Raw genomic sequence first — 24598 nt, 5'->3', positions numbered from 1 at the left:
GATTGGGAGTACTTGATTTAAAAAAATGTTCACAGGGGGTACATCACTGAAAAAAGGTTGAGAACTACTGCTTTACGGAGTCGCGGGGGGGTGCTGGAGCCTATTTTTATTTTTTTATTTGTTGCCACTTAAAAGAGCAACTCCTTTTTGAGATAAGGTGTTGTGTTTTTTTAACAATCAATTACATGTTGGGGAAACCCGGTCTATTGAATTTTTCCAAACAAGACGCAAATACATTGTGACAAAATCCACGCCCACTGTGCAATCTTGACTTGAAAGACGAAAAATAATCGTTTTGTTTTGAGTTTTTTTTTTAACCACACTTTGCAATTACACACACTAGTGATGCTTGTTGAAACTTAGTTATTGACCTCCCTCAGGTAATCCTATCCCACCCTACCAACCAACACAGACTACAATTGTTGACTCTTTCAGACACTTGAAATGAGATCAGCACCATCTGCTCCACACCCTGTATGTTCACACTGTAGGAAAGTGTGATGTTTGTCTGGCAGCAGTGCTCACAATGCTCTCATTGATTTACTTTAAGAATATTTGATCAAATACGATGTGATTATCTTCCTTTTTTTATACCCGTTACATAGGGACCTGCTCTACAACTACTGGTCACAATGCACTGTTTCACCTTGTGCTTTTGTTAACCTTCAAACACAATTGGCCTCTTTCATTACAGATCCAGTTCTTCAGGTCCCCACGCATGTTGCAGAGTAAGTCATTTTAAGTGCGGATTGTCATTCCCATGAAGGCAACATTCCTTATATGAAGCTTAAACTAATTGATAGTTGTCTTTCGCGTGATTGATTTGTGTTTTGTTTTGACTTTCAGGCCAGCTTTTCTACCTGACCCCAATGATGGCAGTCTGTATTCCTTGGGTGGAAAGAACAACAAAGGCCTCACAGTAAGTACAAACATCGATCTCATTTTTACTGGCTACTGCACCTTCATTATGCAGCGCCATTATGTTCCTTGCACACATTATCTTCAAATAAGCAGGACATTGTGGTTATCTTATGTTAATTCATTGTTGTCAAACAGAAATTACCATTCACTATTCCCGAGTTGGTCCAAGCGTCTCCCTGCCGCAGCTCCGATGGTATCCTCTACATGGGTAAGGCTAATTACCATCAGGTAGTTAAGCAGTTTTTCCATTTTAGAGGCCATTATCAGGGCTGCTTTGTCGTGTGAGCTTCAGGCTACAAGCGCTCCTTTAATTTTTGCCTTCCGCCCTGCAGTTGCTGGCTGACTAAATACAATGAATGATAGAAGAATGATGCATAAAGATCACAGTGTACATCAGATGTGTAGGTTTCCTTTGTCATTCAGGTGCTTGTATTCGGTCACGTGACTTCTTCCCGGAAGTGAAAAACGGTGGTTGTCAACCAAGCCAAGGTAGCAAGCCGCGCGCAAACTCTCTGAGATTGTAAGCGGTCTAAATCTTCCTGCAAATACAAGCAAAATATAATTTAAAAAAATGCAATGGAATCCATCACTATATATTCTCTATCAATCAATTAATCGATGTTTGTTTATTTATATGGCCGGAAACCAGCATTGAATGACCGTGACCTTCGATCCCTCAGACGGCACTGTAACAAAAAACGACATCAATCTCTAAAGGATATCACCACATGGACTCAGGAACACTTCAGAACACCACTGTCACTAAATACAGTTCATCGCTACATCTGTAAGTGCAAGTTAAAGCTCTACTATGCAAAGCGAAAGCCATTTATCAACAACATCCAGAAACGCCGCCGGCTTCTCTGGGCCCGAGATCATCTAAGATGGACTGATGCACAGTGGAAAAGTGTTCTGTGGTCGAACGAGTCCATATTTCAAATTGTTTTTGGAAATATTCGACATTGTGTCGTCCGGACCAAAGGGGAAGCGAACCATCCAGATTGTTTTCGACGCAAAGTTCAAAAGCCAGCATCTGTGATGGAATGGGGGTGCATTAGTGCCCAAGGCATGGGTAACTTTCACGTTTGGTAAGGCACCATTAATGCTGAAAAGTACATACAGCGCCGTCTTTTTTATGGACGCCCATGCTTATTTCAGCAAGACAATGCCAAGCCACATTCAGCACGTGTTACAAAAGCGTGGCTTCGTAAAAAAAAGAGTGCGGGTACTTACCTGGCCCGCCTGCAGTCCAGACCTGTCTCCCATCGAAAAATGTGTGACGCATTATGAAGCGTAAAATACGACATCGGAGACCCCAGGCTGTTGAAGGACTGAAGCTCTACATAAAACAAGAATGGGAAAGAATTCCACTTTCAAAGTGACAGCAATAAGTTTCCTCAGTTCCCAAACGTTTATTGAGTGTTGTTAAAAGAAAAGGTGATGTAACACAGTGGTGAACATGCCCTTTCCCAACTACTTTAGCACGTGTTGCAGCCACGGAATTCTAATAATAATAATAAAGTTTATGAGTTTGAACATCAAATATGTTGTCTTTGTAGTGCATTCAACTGAATATGGCTTGAAAATGATTTACAAATCATTGTATTCCGTTTATATTTACATCTAACACAATTTCCCAACTCAAATGGAAACAGGGTTTGTAATATATCTGGCTGGAATCTGCCTATAGTGTCCCAACTCTAAAAGAAAGCTGAGTCAACACTTTCAGCAGAATGGACCGGAGTAGGTAAAAACTGAGGCATACTTTCGTCCAAAAAAACAAATACAATACAAACAAAACAAAGCGTATGGAAAGCGAGGTAATTGGCTGTTTATCGGCAGTACATGTTTTTGTTTGTGCATGTTTTCAGGTAAAAAGCAGGATCTCTGGCACGTGGTGGACCTGTTGACTGGCGAGAAGCAGCAGACATTGACCTCGTCCTTCGCTGACATGCTGTGTCCCTCTTCGTCTCTGCTATATCTGGGCCGCACAGGTAAACAAAGCACAACGAGCAGGACAAGTTGACCTTTTTCTCATTACTACATTAGTCTGTTTGCATTGGACTAACTAGGATTGACACTCCCCACTCATACTTTCTGACCTTGGGCATGGTGGTGTCACGTTCACTCCAAACACTGCACATGCACAATTAAGTTTCACACCCTGATATAAACACAGGTCACTCTGCGGTATCCAATGACTAGCTTTTGTGAATGTTACAAAAGGAAAAGAGAACTGTAGCTTGTGTAATGCTCTCCTTGCGGATTGTTCTCATGACTCTAGAATACACCATCACAATGTACGACACCAAAAGCCGAGAGTTGCGCTGGAATGCCACCTACTCCGACTACGCCGCCACGCTCCCCGATGACGACACCAAATACAGTAAGTCACCTGGACGCTTTTGCTCTGTTGTGAGCCGTGACGTCACCCTGGTGCCCCCCCCTGCAGAAGTGGCCCATTTTGTGTCCAACGGCGACGGCCTTGTAGTGACGGTGGACAGCGAGTCTGGCGACGTCCAGTGGGTCCAGAATTATAACTCGCCGGTGGTGGCTATGTACATCTGGCAGCGCGAAGGCCTCCGCAAGGTTCCCCACACTAACGTTGCCGTGGAAACCTTGCGCTACCTCACCTTCATGTCCGGGGAGGTGGGCCGCATCACCCAGTGGAAGTACCCCTTTCCAAAGGAGACCAAGCCAGAGAACAAGTTAATGTAAGCGCATTCTGTCACTCATTTTGGAAAGGATGTTGCAAATTAACAATGTTATCTCCGGGCTTTCAATCGATTGCAACTGGACTGTTTGGTTTGTCTTAGAACGGTGTTTTTCAACCTTTTTTGAGCCAAGGCACATTTTTTGCATTGGAAAAATGTGGAGGCACACCACCAGCAGAAATCACTGAAAAAAGAAACTCCATCCATTTTCTACCGCTTATTCCCTTTCGGGGTCGCTGGCGCCTATCTCAGCTACAATCGGGCGGAAGGCGGGGTACACCCTGGACAAGTCGCCACCTCATCGCAGGGCCAACACAGATAGACAGACAACATTCACACTCACATTCACACACTAGGGACAATTTAGTGTTCCCAATCAACCTATCCCCAGGTGCATGTCTTTGGAGGTGGGAGGGGCCTATCCCCAGGTGCATGTCTTTGGAGGTGGGAGGGGCCTATCCCCAGGTGCATGTCTTTGGAGGTAGGAGGAAGCCGGAGTACCCGGAGGGAACCCACGCATTCACGGGGAGAACATGCAAACTCCACACAGAAAGATTCAGAGCCTGGATTTGAACCCAGGACTGCAGGACCTTCGTATTGTGAGGCAGACGCACTAACCCCTCTGCCACCGTAGTGGTTTTGTTTCCCCAATATATGAATAAGTGCATTCATCGTTGCACTGGATTGTTTTTGTGAGTGTGGATGCACCGATCTCTGTCTCTGGGTGTTGCCTGGTTGGAAGTGTACTGGGATGTTGTGTTGGTTAAAAATGATTCTGCGTTTCTGAGATAGACCTGATACATGTGGAATGACAATAGTTTTGCATGGGTCACCTTTTTCCTCCTCATCCACTCTGTTCTTGTTATTTCTGGAACTGGAGGCACTTTTCAAGAATGACCAGCTGGGGTGACCACAGGTTTTGAGATCTTCCTTCAAATGCCTATGGTCTTTCTCTTTGGCCTGTGGGCTGGTGGAAACATTATCAGCTCAGCTGTATTGTTTGGATAACGCTCAGTTTGTATTCCAGTGGGTGCTTTGAGTCAAAAAGTTGGTATTTATCGGAATGTGTGGCTTCTTGGTAAACCCTGACATGGAGGTCCCTGTTTTCACCAACGTGGACATCACAGTCACAGACATCCTCACATTGTTGTCCACTGAGTCATTGTGCTCAGTGAAGGCTATAACTTCTCGGTTGTTTTATTTTAAACAAAAATGTACAGATTCTGGACAGGGAGGACGGATGATACGAAAAAGGAGTGAGGGGAGCCATCTATGTCAAGGTTGAAAATACATCCTTGAACAGAGGTGGTCTGTGACACCACCTGTCTCCCACGTACAACACTGTCCTTTCAACCGTTCTTAAAAAAAACTCTACAATTTAGCCTCCAACAAATAACAGGAGTCACCTTCTGTGACCAGAATGCCGTCTGTGCCATTTGTTTCCAACTGAACAATGTGCTTACGCGGGGGATTCCGACTATTTTGGACTGGTAGTAGTCGATTGACAGCAATCGTTCCGCCACAACTTCGACTGTCGTTGGCTTTGACAGTTCGGATTGCTTGTTTGTATTAAAACCATTAGTTTTTCTCACTACAACAGGGCAAAAACATCCTTGCCCAGGTACACCCTCTTGGTTTTTGGAGTATAAATATTTGGGGTTTTGGTCAGATGTAGTCTAGCGGCTGGTGCCAATCTAAGTCTGTGAGCCCGAACTGATGAAGCCTACTTGGATGAGTGGCAGAACATCTAAGACTAACCAAGCTGTCCAGTTGCGATCGATTGAATGACCTGTATGGTTGAAAACATTCATAGACAACAATCTGTCATCATCTTTTTATTCTCAGAATGTTCTGAACTCCCTTTTCCATGCCAGTACTGATCCGACTAATGCTGATAGAGCAGGGGTCAGCAACCTTTTTGAAAGCAAGAGCTACTTCTTGGGTACTGATTAATGCCAAGGGCTACCAGTTGGATACACACTTAAATAAATTGTATTTCTGTCTGTCATTCCGTCGTACATTTTCTTTCCTTTTACTGAAGGTTTTCTTGTAGAGAATAAATGATGAAAAAAACACTTAATTGAACGGTTTAAAAGACGAGAAAACACTGAAAAAAATGAAAATTAAATGTTGAAACGTAGTTCAATTTCGACTGTTTAAAATTCAAAATTATTCCGAAAAAAAGAAGAGAAAAACTAGCTAATTCGAATCTTTTTGAAAAAATTAAAAAAAGAATTTATGGAACATCATTAGTAATTTTTCCTGATTAAGATTTATTTTAGAATTTTGATGACATGTTTTAAATAGGTTAAAATCCAATCTGCACTTTGTTAGAATATATAACAAATTGGACCAAGCTATATTTATAACAAAGACAAATCATTATTTCTTCTAGATTTTCCAAAATAAAAATAAATAAAAAAATTAAAAAGACTTTGAAATAAGATTTAAATTTGATTCTACAGATTTTCTAGATTTACCAGAATAATTGTTTTGAATTTCAATCATAATAAGTTTGAAGAAATATTTCACAAATATTCTTCGTCGAAAAATACAGAATTAAATTAATATGTGTTTATTATTTTTTACAATAAAAAAATACTTGAACATTGATTTAATTTGTCAGGAAAGAAGAGGAAGGAATTTAAAAGGTTTAAAAATCCTAAAATCCTTTTTACGGTCTCTAAAATTGTCTTTCTGAAAGTTATAAGAATCAAAGTAAAAAAAAAAATGAATTTATTTAAACAAGTGAAGACCAAGTTTTTGAAATCTTTTCTTGGATTTTCAAATTCTATTTGAGTTTTGTCTCTCTTTGAATTAAAAATGTCCAGCAAAACGAGACCAGCTTGCTAGTAAATAAATACAATTTAAAAAAAATAGAGGCAGCTCACTGGTAAGTGCTGCTATTTGAGCTATTTTTAGAACAAGCCAGCGAGCGACTCATCTGCTTCGTCTGGTGCCCTCGTTGGTGACCCCTGTGATAAAGCAATCTTTGATCATCGCACAACGGTTCTTCTTTAGACTGCACACTAGTTGGGATTTAATCAGAAGCACATCTCCTGATTGCTGCCAAGTCAATTATTCATTTAATCAGCCTATGCCTATTGTAAAATGTGGAGAAAGTTACTCTGCTCTCTCTGCTTTATTATTTGTTTATGTTTAGTCACACCTGCTTGCTTATTTTTGACATGAAACACAGTACTTTGCATTCATTTGTTGCTTTTCAATCAGGTCTCTAGCTCACTTCCCTTTTTTTTAATCACATTAGTGAATGTATTTATTTATTCTCTTTCAGGGACACTCTGTATGTGGGTAAATACTCCACCAGTTTGTATGCGTCTCCTTCCCTGGTTCATGATGGAGTGACTGTAGTGGTGAGTGAAAGAAAGCAGAGAAACATTAACATAAGTGATTTATATTTATATAGCGCTTTTTCTCTAATGACTCAAAGCGCTTTACGTAGTGAAACCCAATATCTAAGTTCCATTTAAAGCAGTGTGGGTGGCACTGGGAGCAGGTGGGTAAAGTGTCTTGCCCAAGGACACAACGGCAGGGACTAGGATGGCGGAAGCGGGAATCGAACGGCCGCTCTACCAACCGAGCTAATACAGTAGCATAACGTATTAGAATCTAGCTCTGGAGATAATAATAAAAAATAATATGGTGCATTCTTGCGACCACCCTGAAGTATACTGCTAGAACACACCTGGGCAAATGAAGGCCCTGGGGCCACATGAAGTGAATTATATTTATATAGCGCTTTTCTCTAGTGACTCAAAGCGCTTTACATAGTGAAACCCAATATCTAAGTTACATTTAAAGCAGTGTGGGTGGCACTGGGAGCAGGTGGGTAAAGTGTCTTGCCCAAGGACACAACGGCAGTGACTAGGATGGCGGAAGCGGGAATCGAACCTGCAACCCTCAAGTTGCTGGCACGGCCACGCTACCAACCGAGCTATACCGCCCCATGCGGCCCGTTAAGCTTTTAAATCACATTCCCAAATATTTTTTTTAGATCTTTAAGATGGAAAGTGTAGCTGCCATTATGGTGTTTTCTAATGACCGTAAGTCTTGAGCCATACAAAGTATTTCAATGGTTGAAATCTGCGCTTTTGGATGATACACCAGTTACTATGGTCATCTAATTAGTTACTATGGTCATCTAATTAGTTACTATGGTCATCTAATTAGTTACTATGGTCATTTAATTAGTTACTATGGTCATCTAATTAGTTACTATGGTCATCTAATTAGTTACTATGGTCATCTAATTAGTTACTATGGTCATTTAATTAGTTACTATGGTCATCTAATTAGTTACTATGGTCATCTAATTAGTTACTATGGTCATCTAATTAGTTACTATGGTCATCTAATTAGTTACTATGGTCATCTAATTAGTTACTATGGTCATCTAATTAGTTACTATGGTCATTTAATTAGTTACTATGGTCATCTAATTAGTTACTATGGTCATCTAATTAGTTACTATGGTCATCTAATTAGTTACTATGGTCATTTAATTAGTTACTATGGTCATCTAATTAGTTACTATGGTCATCTAATTAGTTACTATGGTCATCTAATTAGTTACTATGGTCATCTAATTAGTTACTATGGTCATTTAATTAGTTACTATGGTCATCTAATTAGTTACTATGGTCATCTAATGAGTTACTATGGTCATCTAATTAGTTACTATGGTCATCTAATTAGTTACTATGGTCATCTAATTAGTTACTATGGTCATCTAATTAGTTACTATGGTCATTTAATTAGTTACTATGGTCATTTAATTAGTTACTATGGTCATCTAATTAGTTACTATGGTCATCTAATTAGTTACTATGGTCATCTAATTAGTTACTATGGTCATCTAATTAGTTACTATGGTCATCTAATTAGTTACTATGGTCATCTAATTAGTTACTATGGTCATTTAATTAGTTACTATGGTCATCTAATTAGTTACTATGGTCATTTAATTAGTTACTATGGTCATCTAATTAGTTACTATGGTCATCTAATTAGTTACTATGGTCATCTAATTAGTTACTATGGTCATCTAATTAGTTACTATGGTCATCTAATTAGTTACTATGGTCATCTAATTAGTTACTATGGTCATCTAATTAGTTACTATGGTCATCTAATTAGTTACTATGGTCATCTAATTAGTTACTATGGTCATCTAATTAGTTACTATGGTCATCTAATTAGTTACTATGGTCATCTAATTAGTTACTATGGTCATCTAATTAGTTACTATGGTCATCTAATTAGTTACTATGGTCATCTAATTAGTTACTACCACCCGAACGCCTGAGTGGCAGGAGGCCCCAGGGCATACTTGCCAACCTTGAGACCTCCGATTTTGGGAGGTGGTGGGTGGGGGGGCGTGGTTAAGAGTCAAGTGTTTCATATATATATATATATATATATATATATTAGGGGTGTAACGGTACACAAAAATTTAGGTTTGGTACGTACCTCGGTTTGGAGGTCACGGTTCGGTTCATTTTCGGTACAGTAAGAAAACAACAAAATATAAATTTTTGGGGTTATTTATTAACCAAATTTGTAAACAATGGCTTTATCCTTTTAACATTGGGAACACTATAATAATTCTGCCCACGTTAATCCACATTAAACTGCCTCAAGTTGTTGCTTTGATTAAATAAAATGACAAAACCTTTCTTCTACATATAAAAAGTGCAACACTAAACAGTTTCAAGTCAACTCATCATGCTTAATTTATTACAGCATTTGGGAAGCCTGTGGTTGACTTTTATTATGTAAATGTTGTATTTTTGTCAAAATGTGATAGCAGGGACCCTGCTATTCAAAACTAGACTGCTACATTACTGATTAATGTAACTATAGCTGAAAAATAGTACAATTGCAATAGGAGAGACTACTCATCCCTGAAATCTATGGAGTTCATGTTAGTTTATGTGAAATAACAGACAGACACGACTCATCCCTGAAATCTATGGAGTTCATGTTAGTTTATGTGAAATAACAGACAGACAGGGCTTTGCTGCCCCTAACACACACACACACACACACACACACACACACAGCAAAATGAGCTAACGTAACGCTAAAAGCTATTTAGCCTTCACATCACCTCAAGTCAGGACTACGAGTGAGCTGAGCTGCAGTTTAAATTTCTCGAATTTCAACGGGCTCACAGTGATGTTTGTATTAGTTGTGACTGGGAAGTGTTTTTTTATAATTCGGGGAGGGTACGATGTCCGCTGATAAAAGCACATATCTGCTCGACAATGATGCATTTACAACATGCGTTCGGAATACGCACTGCTGATTGGCTGTTCAATCGCTCTGAATACGCACTGCTGATTGGCTCAGTATGTAACTAATCGGATAGTTGTGTGGGCGGGACAATGCTGGGTGCTCACTGCTCAGACAGAGGCAGAAAGCAGAGCAGCTTGTTAAGACTTTAGAATACAAACGTGTTTGATACACCCTCGTACCAAACCGAAACCCCCGTACCGAAACAGTTCAATACAAATACACATACTGTTACACTCCTAATATATATATAATATATAAAATAAATACTTGAATTTCAGTGTTCAGTTATTTACACATATACACACACATAACACTTATCTACTCATTGTTGAGTTAAGGGTTGAAATCTCCATCCTTGTTCTATTCTCTGTCACTATTTTTCTAAGTTATTCATGTGCAGTAGATGGCAGTATTGTCCTGTTTAAGAGTGTCACAACATTGCTGTTTACTGCAGACGAACTGCTTGACAATAGACGAAAACTTGACTGCTGTTGTTGTGTGTTGTTACCGCGCTGGGAGGACGTTAATGAAACTGCCTAACAATAAACCCACATAAGAAACCAAGAACTCGCCGTCGATCATTCTGCAGTTATAATGTCATTGGGAAAGCACGCTGCTTATATTGTGGGAAAGTGGACGTGAAAACAGGCTGTCCTCACTCAGGTCCGCATGGAGCTGGAGGGGGCGTGGCCTGAATTTCGGGGAATTTTGGGGAGAAAATTTGTCCCGGGAGGTTTTCGGGAGAGGCGCTGAATTTCGGGAGTCTCCCGGAAAATCCGGGAGGGTTGGCAAGTATGCCACGGGGAAGACCTAGGACACGTTGGGAAGACTATGTCTCCCGGCTGGCCTGGGAACACCTCGGGACCCGGGAGGAGCTGGACCAAGTGGCTGGGGAGAGGGAAGTCTGGGCTTCTCTGCTTGGGCTGCTGCCCCCGCAGCCCCATTTCGAATAAATGATAAATGATAAATGGGTTGTACTTGTATAGCGCTTTTCTACCTTCAAGGTACTCAAAGCGCTTTGACACTACTTCCACATTTACCCACTCACACACACACTGATGGAGGGAGCTGCCATGCAAGGCGCCAACCAGCACCCATCAGGAGCAAGGGTGAAGTGTCTTGCTCAGGACACAATGGACATGACGAGGTTGGTTCTAGGTGGGATTTGAACCAGTGACCCTCGGGTTGCGCTCGGCCACTCTCCCACTGCGCCACGCCGTGGAAGTAAATGGATGGACGGTAATCTAATTAGTTACTATGGTCATGTAAATAACAGCAGCTCAGACGAGGCACCAAGCAGTGTGGGCGGGAAGCGTTTCCACAGACGCGGAAGGAGATTTTCACAACAAAGTTCTAAAGCTTAGTGATGTATCACAGTGGTCCCCAACCTTTTTGTAGCTCCTGACCGGTCAACGCTTGATAATTTGTCCCGTGGCCCAGCGGGTGGGAGGGTGGTTTTTTGTTGTTTTTTGTCATGAAAATGGGAGTTTTTTTGGGGTTGGTGCACTAATTGTAAGTATATCTTGTGTTTTTTATGTTGATTTAATAAAAAAATTCCTATAAAATTCTTCTGCGGCCTGGTACCAATCGTGTGGTTAGGGACCACTGAGCTATCAGATTGTAGGTGGGTTTATTTTGTACCCTTCATGTTCATATTTCACTGTTTGTTGCGTTTCACTTGAATGTAAAATATGTCGATCGAAAGGGGGTGTGACGTTCATATTTTGTCAATATTCAGTGTTTTATCCTTCATAGAAAAATGTCAAATTCCATTACGTTTTTTAAGGCGGTCTGTCATAATCGTTTTTATCATTCAATCAGACATTAATGTGAGGTTTTGTAATAATCCCTAAAAATTGATATACTGGCCCACAGACACATTTTTGTCTCTAAATGTGGCCCCTGAGTCAAAATAATTGCCCAGGCCTGTGCTAGAAGAACACATTCCTCCTTGAGGAAAATATTTCTGAATTCCTGAACTATTTGTTTGCATGTGCAGCCTCGAGGCAGCTCCTTCCCCATGCTGGAGGGTCCAGACAGCCAGGACACGGACAAGGACAAAAAGTGTGTTATCACCCCGAGTACCAGTGTCAAGTTCGACGCTGCCGTTCGTGAGAGACACCGCATCAATTTCATGCGTAACCACTTGCTGCTCATAGGTAAGCGTGTAATGAAACACCATACTGTCACCACACAAGTCTTTGACCACTTTTTTTTTTTGGAAATACCAGGCCACCATGAGACCCCTCCTGAAGCGCACAACAAGATCCTGGAAACTTTTCCTGATAACTTGCCTCGCAATCAAGGCAACGTCATTCCACCGACCACCAACAAGAAAGTAGAGGAGGTGTGTACAAACATTTACCATCAAGTGACTAGAGCAGTGGTGCCGCAACTTTTTGCCTCCAAGGGCCAAAGGGAACATGTGCCAATGGGCCGTGGGCCAAAGACAGCAATTATATGCAGGAGTGTACCGTTATAGCTTTTTCACTTCCAATACTGGAGCTTGGAGACTTGGCCGATACGGATTTTGATCAGCAGGAATCAAGCATACTTGTATTATTTTTTTGGTATAGGCTAGGGGTAGGGAACCTGTGGCCCTTTTGATGACTGCATCCGGCTCTCAGATAAATCTTAGCTGACATTACTTAACAGGATAAGTAATTAATAATTCTGCTAGTATTCGCAGTGTTAAAAATAACGTTTAAAATATAAAACATTCTCATGCATTTTAATCCATCCATCTGTTTTTTTTACCGCACCTGTTCAAGAAAATGCATCAATAGTAAGAAGTATTTTATTTATTATTGGTTAGCTTTAGAACAGGGGTCTCAAACTCAAATAAATGATAAATGGGTTGTACTTGTATAGCGCTTTTCTACCTTCAAGGTACTCAAAGCGCTTTGACACTACTTCCACATTTACCCATTCACACACACATTCACACACTGATGGAGGGAGCTGCCATGCAAGGCGCTAACCAGCACCCATCAGGAGCAAGGGTGAAGTGTCTTGCTCAGGACACAACGGACGTGACGAGGTTGGTACTAGGTGGGAATTGAACCAGGGACGCTCGGGTTGCGCACGGCCACTCTCCCCACTGCGCCACGCCGTCCCTAAATAAAGGGGAACATTATCACAATTTCAAAAGGGTTAAAAACAATAAAAATCAGTTCCAAGTGGCTTGTTTTATTTTTCGAAGTTTTCTTCAAAATTTTACACCTCCCAGAATATCCCGAAAAACTGCTTCAAAGTGCCTGATTTTCACCATCACTATATCCACCTGGCCATTTCCCTGTGACGTCATACAGTGCTGCCAATACAAACAACATGGCGGTTAGCACAGCAAGATATAGCGACATTAGCTCGGATTCAGACTCGGATTTCAGCGGCTTAAGCGATTCAACAGATTACGCATGTATTGAAACAGATGGTCGGAGTATGGAGGCAGATAGCGAAAACGAAATTGAAGAAGAAATTGAAGCTATGGAGCGAATAACTATTGACGCTATTCGGCCATAGCGTGGGTGTACCTAATGAAGTGGCCCATAGCATGGCTGCCTTATTAGCATCGCCGGTAAAATGTACGGACCAAACGATCAGGACTTTCGCATCTTGAGACACTGGAGCAACTTAAATCTGTCGATTGGTAAGTGTTTGTTTCGCATTAAATGTGGGTATCTAGTGTCAAATGTACATACAGCTAGCGTATGTAGCATGTTAGCATCGATTAGCGTAGCATATTAACATCGATTAGCTGGCAGTCATGTCTGATTAGCACATAAGTCAACAACATCAACAAAACTCACCTTTGTGATTTGGTTGACTTAATGGTTGCAAATGCATCTGCAGGTTATCCATACATCTCTGTGCCATGTCTGTCTTAGCATCGCCGGTCAAATGTGGAGACACTCTGGTACATTCAATGGGGGTCTGGCGGCAGATTTCTTGCCAGTGGTGCAACTTGAATCCCTCCCTGTTAGTGTTGTTACACCCTCCGACAACACACCCACCAGGCATGATGTGTCCAAGGTTCCAAAAAATAGTCGAAAAAACGGAAAATAACAGAGCTGAGACCCGGTGTTTGTAATGTGAAAATGAATATGGCGGGTGTGTTACCTCGGTGACGTCACGTTCTGACGTCATCGCTAAAAGAGCGATAAACAGAAAGGCGTTTAATTTGCCAAAATTCACCCATTTAGAGTTCGGAAATCGGTTAAAAAAATATGTGGTCTTTTTTCTGCACCATCAAGGTATATATTGACACTTACATAGGTCTGCTGATAATGTTCCTCTTTAAAAATACACGCATTTAGTTGTATTCAGTGTTAAAAAAAAATACTTTATGGCTCTCACGGAAAAACATTTTAAAATATTTGGCTTTCATGGCTCTCTCAGCCAAAAAGTTTCCCGACCCCTGGTATAGACTATTAAAGTTTGATCAAGTGAAAAGAAACAGAGTATAATGATAGGTATGAAAAACCTAAATGTAATGAGCCTAGATGTAAAAATTAAAGTTCCCACCCCTTGACATGGAGTGTCTTATCACTTTAATGCAGATTTATATGCCGATTTCAAAAGGCCACGGCCCCCTGACACCCTTCTCAACTGTCTATGCCAGTGGTTGTCAAATATGAATGTAAGTTCATAATAATATACTGTATATGTTCCTTGACTGCACTTAAATGTAGAATATATGTAGAATACATTTATACTATTTATATATTATATATTCTATTTATAATATATGTTATATATTATTTATTATTATTGTTGTCTATTGTGAGCAAACTAGGGTGCTGAATTTCCCCAGGGATCAGAAGTACTTTCTATTCTATTCTATAAACTGTGAAAAGAAATGCAACAATGCAATATTCAGTGTTGACAGCTAGATTTTTTTGTGGACACGTTCCATAAATATTGATGTTAAAGATTTCTTTTTTTGTGAAGAAATGTTTAGAATTAAGTTCATAAAACCCAGATGGATCTCTATTACAATCCCCAAAGTTGATGATTACTTCTATGTGTAGAAATCTTTATTTAGAAATAAATTGAATCATTTGTTTATTTTTCACCAAGTTTTTAGTTATTTTTATATATATTTTTTTCAAATAGTTCAAGAAAGACCACTACAATTGAGCAATTTTTTTCACTGTTATACACTTTAATAAATCAGAAACTGATGACATAGTGCTGTATTTTACTTCTTTACCTCTTTTTTTTCCAACTGAAAATGATTTGCTCTGATTAGGGGGTACTTGAATTAAAAAAATGTTCACAGGGGGTACATCACTAAAAAAAGAGAACCACTGGTCTTTGCCACGTCAAGGCTTGGTTAGCCCAGAATGGTTTAATAATGAATGAGGGAAAAACGGAAATTTTATTTTTTGGTCCAGTCCTCACTGACTTGGGACCATTGCAACATGATGTGTGTCCCAAAGTCACCCAGCCTTGGCGTCACTATAGACAGCCATTTTTTAAACCTGACAAGTCAATGGCGTTTTAAAATCGTGTTTTTATCATCTTTGTCTTTTAGCAAAGGTAAAACCGTTTTTATCTTTTAACCCTTTTGAACAAGTCGTGCATGCTTTTATTTCAAGTGGCCTGGACTACTGCAATGCACTTTATGCTGGCATTAGTTAACAAGCTCTCTCCCGGTTGCAGTTAGTCCAGAACGCGACCGCACGACTTAACGGGCCAGGAAACGCCAGCATATACCGTATTTTCTGAAGTATAAGTCGCACCTGCCGAAAATGCATAATAAAGAAGGAAAAAAAACATATATACGTCGCACTGGAGTATAAGTCACATTTTTGGGGGAAATGTATTTGATAAAAGCCAACACCAAAAATAGACATTTGAAAGGCAATTTAAAATAAATAAAGAATAGTGAAGAACAGGCTGAATAAGTGTAGGTTATATGAGGCATAAATAAGCAACTGCTATGTTAACCTAACATATTATGGTAAGAGTCATTCAAATAACTATAACATATAGAACATGCTATACCTTTACCAAACTATCTCTCACTCCTAATCCATAAATCCCATGAAATCTTCTTCCTGGATGTGGCTTCTAAACAACTCTGCCAACTCCAAAGGTATGCGCCGCTTCCTCTTGTCCTTTTCTGCTGCATATTTCACTACATCCATCTTGTAATCTGCACTACATGATCTCCTTTTCAACGCCATTTTTGTTCAGCCCTTCTCACTTTTTTATAAGTTACCGCAAACAATGAAATGATCCATTTTAATAGCTACGGCAGTAGCATATAGCAGTTAGCATCCCATGACCCACAATGCACTTCTGCCATGACCCTCCCCCGCCAAATTCTTATTGGTTGACGTGTGTGTGACGATTGCTGACATTTTCTTCCTCTCTTCCACGAATGAGATAAATAATATTATTTGATATTTTACGGTAATGTCTTAATAATTTCACACATAAGTCGCTCCGGAGTATATGTCGCACCCCCGGCCAAACTATGAAAAAAAACTGCGACTTATAGTCCGAAGAATATGTTATGTTGTTTAGATGTGCTATATAAATAAAGTGGATTAGATTGGATTGACGGGCCAAACAAAACAACTCAAATTTGTCCCACAGGCCCCACTCTGGGCACCTCTGGACTAAAGAGTATATGCCGCATGCATGTTTCTCACGCTGTTTCTTTTTTCTATGTCATAGAAAGTGAACAATGTTGTCATAGATGACACGCCGCCTTCCCCTCCCATGCCCGAAACATCTATTCAAGAGCCAGGGATCAGTGGTCGCACTGTCCGTCCCGAGGCCTCCGTGGACTCCATGTTGAAAGACATGGCCACCATCATCTTTTCCACTTTCCTGCTGGCTGGCTGGGTGGCCTTTGTCATCACCTACCCAAAAGTAAGTCAGATACTACCTTCTAACGGCGTGATAGGATCAGGAAATTCACCTTTACTCAATAGTCACAGTTAGTTGTTACTAATTGGTTGTTATCTTGTTTGCACTTTGTGTTATTATTATTATTATTATTATTATTGGCCTGCGATGATGTGGAAACATGTCCATGGTGTACGCCGCCTTCCGCCCGATTGTAGCTGAGATAGGCACAAGCGACCCCACAGGGAAATAAGCGGTAGGAAATGGATGGATGGATTATTATTATTATTGGCCTGCGATGAGGTGGCGACTTGTCCAGGGCGTACCCGCCTTCCGCTCGATTGTAGCTAAGATAGGGAATAAGCGGTAGAAAATGGATGGATTATTATTATTATTAGGGGTGTGGGAAAAAATTGATTCGAATACGAATCAAATCTTTTACGTTGTGCGATTCAGAATTGATTCTCATTTTTAAAAAATCGATTTCTATTTTTTTTTATTCTAAATTTTTTATTATTTTTTTTTAATCAATCCAACAAACCATTACATAACAATGCAATCCAATTCCAAAACCAAACCTGAGCCAGCAACACTCAGAACTGCAATAAACAGAACAATTGAGAGGAGACACAAACACCACACAGAACAAACCAAAAGTAGTGAAACAAAAATGAATATTATCAACAACAGTATCAATATTAGTTATCATTTCAGCATAGCAGTGATTAAAAATCCCTCATTGACATTATCATTAGACATTTATAAAAATAAAAAAGAACAATAGTGTCACAGTGGCTTACACTTGCATGGCATCTCATAAGCTGGACAACACACTGTGTCCAATGTTTGCACAAAGATAAAATAAGTCATATTTTTGCTTCGTTTAATAGTTAAAACAAATTTACATTATTGCAATCAGTTGATAAAACATTGTCCTTTACAATTATAAAAGCTTTTAAAAAAAAAACTACTACTCTGCTAGCATGTGAGCAGACTGGGGTAGATCCTGCTGAAATCTATGTATTGAATGAATACACAATCCTTTTGAATCGGAAAAATAGCGTTTTTGAATCGAGAATCGAATCAAATCGAAAAAATCGATATATTATCGAATCGTGATCCCAAGAATCGATATTGAATCGAATCGTGGGACACCCAAAGATTCAGAGCCCTAATTATCCATCCATCCATTTTCTACCGCTTATTCCCTTTCGGGGTCGCGGGGGGCGCTGGCGCCTATCTCAGCTACAATCGGGCGGAAGGCGGGGTACACCCTGGACAAGTCGCCACCTCATCGCAGGGCCAACACAGATAGACAGACAACATGAGGTGGCAACTTGTCCAGAGTATACACCGCCTTCCGCCCGATTGTAGCTGAGATAGGCACCAGCGGCCCCAAAGGGGAATAAGCGGTAGAAAATGGATGGATAGATTATTATTATTATTATTATTATTATTATTATGATTGGCCTGCGATGAGATGGCGACTTGTCCAGGGTGTACCCGGCCTTCCACCCGTTTGTAGCTGAGATAAGCACCAGCGCCCCCCGCGACCCCAAAGGGAATAAGCGGTAGAAATGGATGGATTATTATTATTATTATTATTATTATTATTATTATTGACCTGCGATGAGGTGATTACTTGTCCAGGGTATACACCGCCTTCCGCCCGATTGTAGCTGAGATGGGCACCAGCGACCCCAAAGGGGAATAAGCGGTAGAAAAATGGATGGATAGATGATTATTATTATTATTATTATTATTATTATGATTGGCCTGCGATGAGGTGGCGACTTGTCCAGGGTGTACCCGGCCTTCCACCCGTTTGTAGCTGAGATAGGCGCCAGCGACCCCAAAGAGAATAAGCGGTAGAAAAAATGGATGGATGGCTTTTATCTAGATTGCACTGTGTCTGTATTATTACTATTATCATTATTATCGACTCCTCTTTGCCTCATTCTTTTTTTTTCCTATTTTAATGATGTTTTGTTGTTGTTGGGGACAAGTGTTGTAAATGAGCTTTGGCTACAAACACTGTGATGCATACAATGGATAACCGTTTCAGATATCTTTGTTTCTCTATCTGTCCCTAGTTGAAATAAACCTTTATGTAGTGCTTTGTATATTTTAATTGGACTACAGCAAGTGACAATTCTGTTTAGCTCCACCCTTTGGGCACTGCGACAAAAGGTGGGGGAAAATGATCGATTTTCTGATGCAGCACGATTAGGGATGTCCGATAATATCGGACTGCCGATATTATCGGCTGATAAAGGCTTTAAAATGTAATATCGGAAATTATCGGTATTGGTTACAAAATGATCAGTATCTGTTTCAAAAAGTAGAATTATAACTTTTTTTAAACGCCAGCGTGTACACACGGACGTAGGGAGAAGTATAGAGCGCCAAATAGCCTTTGCGTGCCGGCCCAGTCACATAATATCTACGACTTTTCACACACACAATTGAATGCAAGGCATACTTGGTCAACAGCCATACAGGTCACACTGAGGGTGGCCGTATAAACAACTTTAACACTGTTACAAATATGCGCCACACTGTGAACCCACACCAAACAAGAATGACAAACACATTTCGGGAGAACATCCGCACCGTAACACAACAGAACAAATACCCAGAACGCATTGCAGCACTACTATATACACCCCTGCTACCACCGACCCCCCCCAACCCTGCCCACCTCAACCTCCTCATGCTCTCTCAGGGAGAGCATGTCCCAAATTCCAAGCTGCTGTTTTGAGGCATGTTAAAACAAATAATGCACTTTGTGACTTCAATAATAAATATGGCAGTGCCATGTTGGCATTTTTTTCCCATAACTTGAGTTGATTTATTTTGGAAAACCTTGTTACATTGTTTAATGCATCCAGCGGGGTATCACCACAAAATTAGGCATAATTATGTGTTAAATCCATGACTGTATATATCGGTGTCGGTTGATATCGGAATCGGTATTAAAAATGTGTACAATATCGGATATCGGCCAAAAAGCCACCATCGGACACCTCTGCACAGTTGATATGTGAGATTCTGTTCTGTTGTTGCAGAGTGTCCGCAAGCAGCAGCAGCTTCAGCACCAGGAGTTCCAGAAACAGCTGGAGGAGAGGTTGGACATGCTGCAGAGACAGCAGCCTTTCCCCACCGCGGACATGGGACTTGCTTTGAACCCAGACGGCGACTACCTGGAGGTGGTTCAGCCTCGCTCTGAATGCTCGGACCACAGCACTCCAAACATCACCCCACGCGCCTCAAACCACTCCAATCTTTCCATTTCTGAGCTGGGCAGCTCAGCCAACGAACATGAGGATGGAGGTTAGTAATAATAATACATTTGATTTGGTGTAGTGCTTTTCAGGGTACTCAAAGATGCTTTACAGCATGGGTGTCAAACTCTGGCCCGCCGTTTAATTTCATTTGGCCCTTGAGGCAATATCAAATTAACTTTAGGCTGGCCCGCCTGTAACACCACATTCACCGCTAATACTCATACTTGCCAACTCTCCCAATTTTCCCGGGAGACTCCCGAAGTTTAGTGCCCTTCCCGAAAATCTCCCTGGGCAACCATTCTCCCGATTTCAACCCGGACAAAAATATTGGGAGCGTGCCTTAAAGGCACTGCCTTTAGCGTCCTCTACAACATGTCGTCATGTCCTCTTTTCCTCCATATAAACAGCGTGCTGGCCAAGTCACATAATATATGTGGCTTTTACACACACATACTTGGTCAACAGCCATACAGGTCACACTGAGGGTGGCCGTATAAACAACTTTAACATTGTTACAAATATGCTCCACACTGTGAACCCACACCAAACAAGAATGACAAAACACATTTAGGGAGAACACCCGCGCCGTAACACTACATAAATAATAATAATGGATTAGATTTATATCGCGCTTTTCTATTGTTAGATACTCAAAGCGCTCACAGAGAAGTGGGAAGCCATCATTCATTCACACCTGGTGGTGGTAAGCTACATCTGTAGCCACAGCTGCCCTGGGGTAGACTGACGGAAGCGTGGCTGCCAGTTTGCGCCTACGGCCCCTCCGACCACCACCAATCATTCATTCATCATTCATTCACCGGTGTGAGCGGCACCGGGGGCAAAGGGGGAAATGTCCTGCCCAAGGACACAACGGCAGCGAGTTTGATGTCCATAGGTGGGAAGCGAACCTGCAACCCTCAGGTTTCTGGCACGGCCGCTCTACCCACTACGCCATGCTGCCCCATAAACACAGATACACAGAACCCCTTGCAGCACTAACTCTTCTGGAACGCTACAATATATACCCCCCCACTACCACCAAACCCCGCCCACCTAATTTTTATTTTATTTTGGAATTTATTAGCCTGTGGAAAAAGTTAATGTTGATATTTACTTCAGAAGGCTGCAATTAGAAAAGAGGAATTCATTTTTTTCATTGAATTTTTTTTAATATATCACTGATGTTTTTTGAAAGTTGATTTCGCACTATTACGTTATATAAGCTCTGCCTGTTTCATGGGAGGAAGCCCGAGTACCCTGAGGGAACCCACGCAGTCACGGGGAGAACATGCAAACTCCACACAGAAAGATCCCGAGCCCGGGATTGAGCCAGGATTACTCAAGACCTTCGTATTGTGAGGCAGATGCACTAACCCTTGTTCCACCGTGCTGCCCTATTTAAGCCTTGCTTGTTCAATATTCATTGCAAAACTTGTTTGGGTCCCTATTAAAAGGTTAATTTGTTCAACCTTGGCCCGCGGCTTTGTTCAGTTTTAAAGGGGAACATTATCAGCAGACCTATGTAAGCGTCAATATATACCTTGATGGTGCAGAAAAAAGACCATCTATTTTTTGAACCGATTTCCGAACTCTAAATGGATGAATTTTGGTGAATTAAACGCCTTCCTGTTTATCACGCTGGAGGCGATGACGTCAGAATGTGACGTCGCCGAGGTAACACACCCACCATTTTCATTTTCAACACATTACAAACACCGGGTCTCAGCTCTGTTATTTTCCGTTTTTTCGACTATTTTTTGGAACCTTGGAGACATCATGCCTGGTGGGTGTGTTGTCGGAGGGTGTAACAACACTAACAGGGAGGGATTCAAGTTGCACCACTGGCAAGAAATCTGCCGCCAGACCCCCATTGAATGTACCAGAGTGTCTCCACATTTGACCGGCGATGCTAAGACAGACATGGCACAGAGATGTATGGATAACCTGTAGATGCATTTGCAACTATATTACGTTTCCTTCCACCCACATTTAATGCGAAACAAACACTTACCAATCAACGGATTTAAGTTGCTCCAGTGTCAAAAGATGCGAAAGTCCTGATCGTTTGGTCCGCACATTTTACCGGCGATGCTAACGCAGCTATTCGGCCATGCTATGGCTATGAATAGCGTCAATAGCTATTCGCTCAATAGCTTCAGTTTCTTCAATATTTTCATACTCCAACCATCTGTTTCAATACATGCGTAATCTGTTGAATCGCTTAAGTCGCTGAAATCCGAGTTTGAATCCGAGCTAATGTCGCTATATCTTGCTGTGGTATTCCCATTGTTTGTTTACATTGGCAGCACTGTGTGACGTCACAGGGAAATGGCCAGTGTCTTCGCAGAGAGCGAAAATAAGGCACTTTAAAGCTTTATTTAGGGATATTCCGAGACCGGTAAAATTTTCAAAAATACTTCAAAAAATACAACAAGTCCCTGGGAACTGATTTTTATTATTTTTAACCCTTTTGAAATTGTGATAATGTTCCCCTTTAAATGTTGGCCCACTCTGTATTTGAGTTTGACAGCCCTGCTTTACAGGTTAAAATAAAAACAGTTGAAAGTAAGGATACATAATACAGGATATATAAAGGCAGTACATCAGACCCTACAGCAGATCTGAAGAGGTGTGTTTTGAGAAGGATTTTGAAGGTAGGAAGGTCTGAGCAGTCATGAATGGGTTTTGGGGAGAGTGTTCCAGAGGGTGGGAGCGGCCATGGAGAAGGCTCTATCACCCCAGGTCCGGAGCTTGGTTCTGAGTTGTGGGGAAAGGAGGCTGCGTGAAGGGGTATGGCGTTGGAAGCAGGTTTGTGAGGTAGCAGGGAGCCTGGTTGTGGTGAGAGGAGGCTGCATGAAGGGGTATGGCGTTGGAAGCAGGGAGCCTGGTTGTGGGTGAGGAGGAGGATTTTAAAGTGGATCCAGTGAGGGAGTATTGGAGTTTATCGAGGATTTTGGAAGATGAGCCGATGAGGATGCTGTTGCAGTAATGGAGTCTGGAAGTGATGAAGACATGGACCAGGGTTCCAGCGGCAGAGAGGGAGAGGGATGGACAGAGACGGGCAATATTTCTGAGGTGGAAGAAAGCCGTGCTTGTAATGTGGTTGACGTGGTGTTCAAAATAAAAGGTTATGGTCCAGAATGACTCCAAGGTTGCGGATGTGAGTGGACGGGGACAGAGTGGAGTTGTCGACACAGAGGTTAAAAAAAAGCCAAGAACGCTGAATGTATTAAAGACCGTTTTAATAGTTTGTCGTTTTGTCTCATTTAGAGGAAGACTCCAGCTATGTCCGAGTGGGAAACATAACATTCCACCCCAAACAAGTGTTGGGACATGGGGCCGAAGGTACCATAGTGTACAAGTAAGTGTACAAAAAGACGTTATGAGGCTCCTGTTCGTTGTCAGTTCCTCAGTAAAACCTCATCTTCTCACCTCTAGGGGTCAGTTTGACAACCGGCAGGTGGCAGTGAAAAGAATCCTCCCCGAGTGTTTCAGCTTTGCAGACCGAGAAGTTCAGCTGCTGAGGGAGTCAGACGAGCACCCAAATGTCATTCGCTACTTCTGCACCGAGAGGGACCGTCAGTTCCAGTACATTGCCATCGAGCTGTGTGCTGCTTCACTTCAGGAGGTGTGACATGGCTGAGTTCAACACTTATTTCTGTGCGGATGTTGTGCTGCGAGTTTAACTTCCTTTATGGCTCTGTGCAGTACGTGGAATTGACAGATTTCGATCGTCACGGACTGGAGCCTGTTATGTTGCTACATCAGACCATGTCAGGACTGTCCCATCTGCACTCCCTCAATATAGGTAATGTATCAGCAACATGATGCTTATTGTGGGTCTGCTGCTATGCAAGCAGCCCATAGACTTCAAACTTATATTGTTGTTTTTGTGTTTCTATCCTGAACTCTTACGTCCGCTACGAGACGAACCGGCCAATGAACCCCCACATATGTTATACCGTCGGAAAAGTCTTCTTTGCGCCGATTTGCGAAAATCTCAATTGGTAACGTTTCGTGTTACCATGGCGACGCTATTCACAATTTTGTTTTAATATGGCTCAATTGAATGGGTAAGCCTATTTTGTCTAATACGAGATGAACCGGTTAACGAACCCCCACATATGTTATACCGACGGAAAGGTCTCGTTTGCCCCTGTCTTACCGAAGTCTGTTACCCATCGGAATTTGTAACTCAAGGGGGCGATGTTCCCATGGCGTTTGTTTGATGGTTAAACAGCAAGGCCAAAGAGGAGGAAGAGAAGAACGCTTGCGTAAATGGCGTAAACCAGGGGTGCCCATTACGTCGATCGCGAGCTACCAGTCGACTGCGGGGGGTGTGTCAGTCGATCTCCAGCCAGGCTTTTTAAAAAAAATAGACCTAAAAATGAGTGATCATCAATCTTCACCAAGACGTCACTTAAATGACATTCACGGTACCGGAGGGTCTTGTGAGATGACGCTGGCTGCTGCAAGATCATTATTATGAAAATATGA

The 24598-nt window shown here is 41.5% G+C and overlaps 1 protein-coding gene across 1 annotated transcript in view; it reads left to right on the top strand.

Moving 5' to 3' along the window:
• The window catches only part of LOC133541705 (serine/threonine-protein kinase/endoribonuclease IRE1-like), a 71327-nt gene that overhangs the window by 24605 nt on the left and 22124 nt on the right, over positions 1–24598 (top strand). The window contains exons 3-16 of the mRNA XM_061885261.1: positions 695–728; positions 847–919; positions 1057–1129; positions 2793–2915; positions 3206–3307; positions 3374–3635; positions 6931–7009; positions 11953–12112; positions 12185–12300; positions 16641–16838; positions 19883–20147; positions 23372–23462; positions 23540–23729; positions 23810–23909. Of these exons, the coding sequence (XP_061741245.1) occupies positions 695–728; positions 847–919; positions 1057–1129; positions 2793–2915; positions 3206–3307; positions 3374–3635; positions 6931–7009; positions 11953–12112; positions 12185–12300; positions 16641–16838; positions 19883–20147; positions 23372–23462; positions 23540–23729; positions 23810–23909 (1866 nt within the window). The remainder of the gene's footprint in view (positions 1–694; positions 729–846; positions 920–1056; positions 1130–2792; positions 2916–3205; positions 3308–3373; positions 3636–6930; positions 7010–11952; positions 12113–12184; positions 12301–16640; positions 16839–19882; positions 20148–23371; positions 23463–23539; positions 23730–23809; positions 23910–24598) is intronic.

The sequence above is a fragment of the Nerophis ophidion genome, linkage group LG23, assembly GCF_033978795.1.
Source record: "Nerophis ophidion isolate RoL-2023_Sa linkage group LG23, RoL_Noph_v1.0, whole genome shotgun sequence".
Taxonomy (NCBI): domain Eukaryota; kingdom Metazoa; phylum Chordata; class Actinopteri; order Syngnathiformes; family Syngnathidae; genus Nerophis; species Nerophis ophidion.
This window is presented reverse-complemented; position numbering and strand designations above follow the sequence as displayed.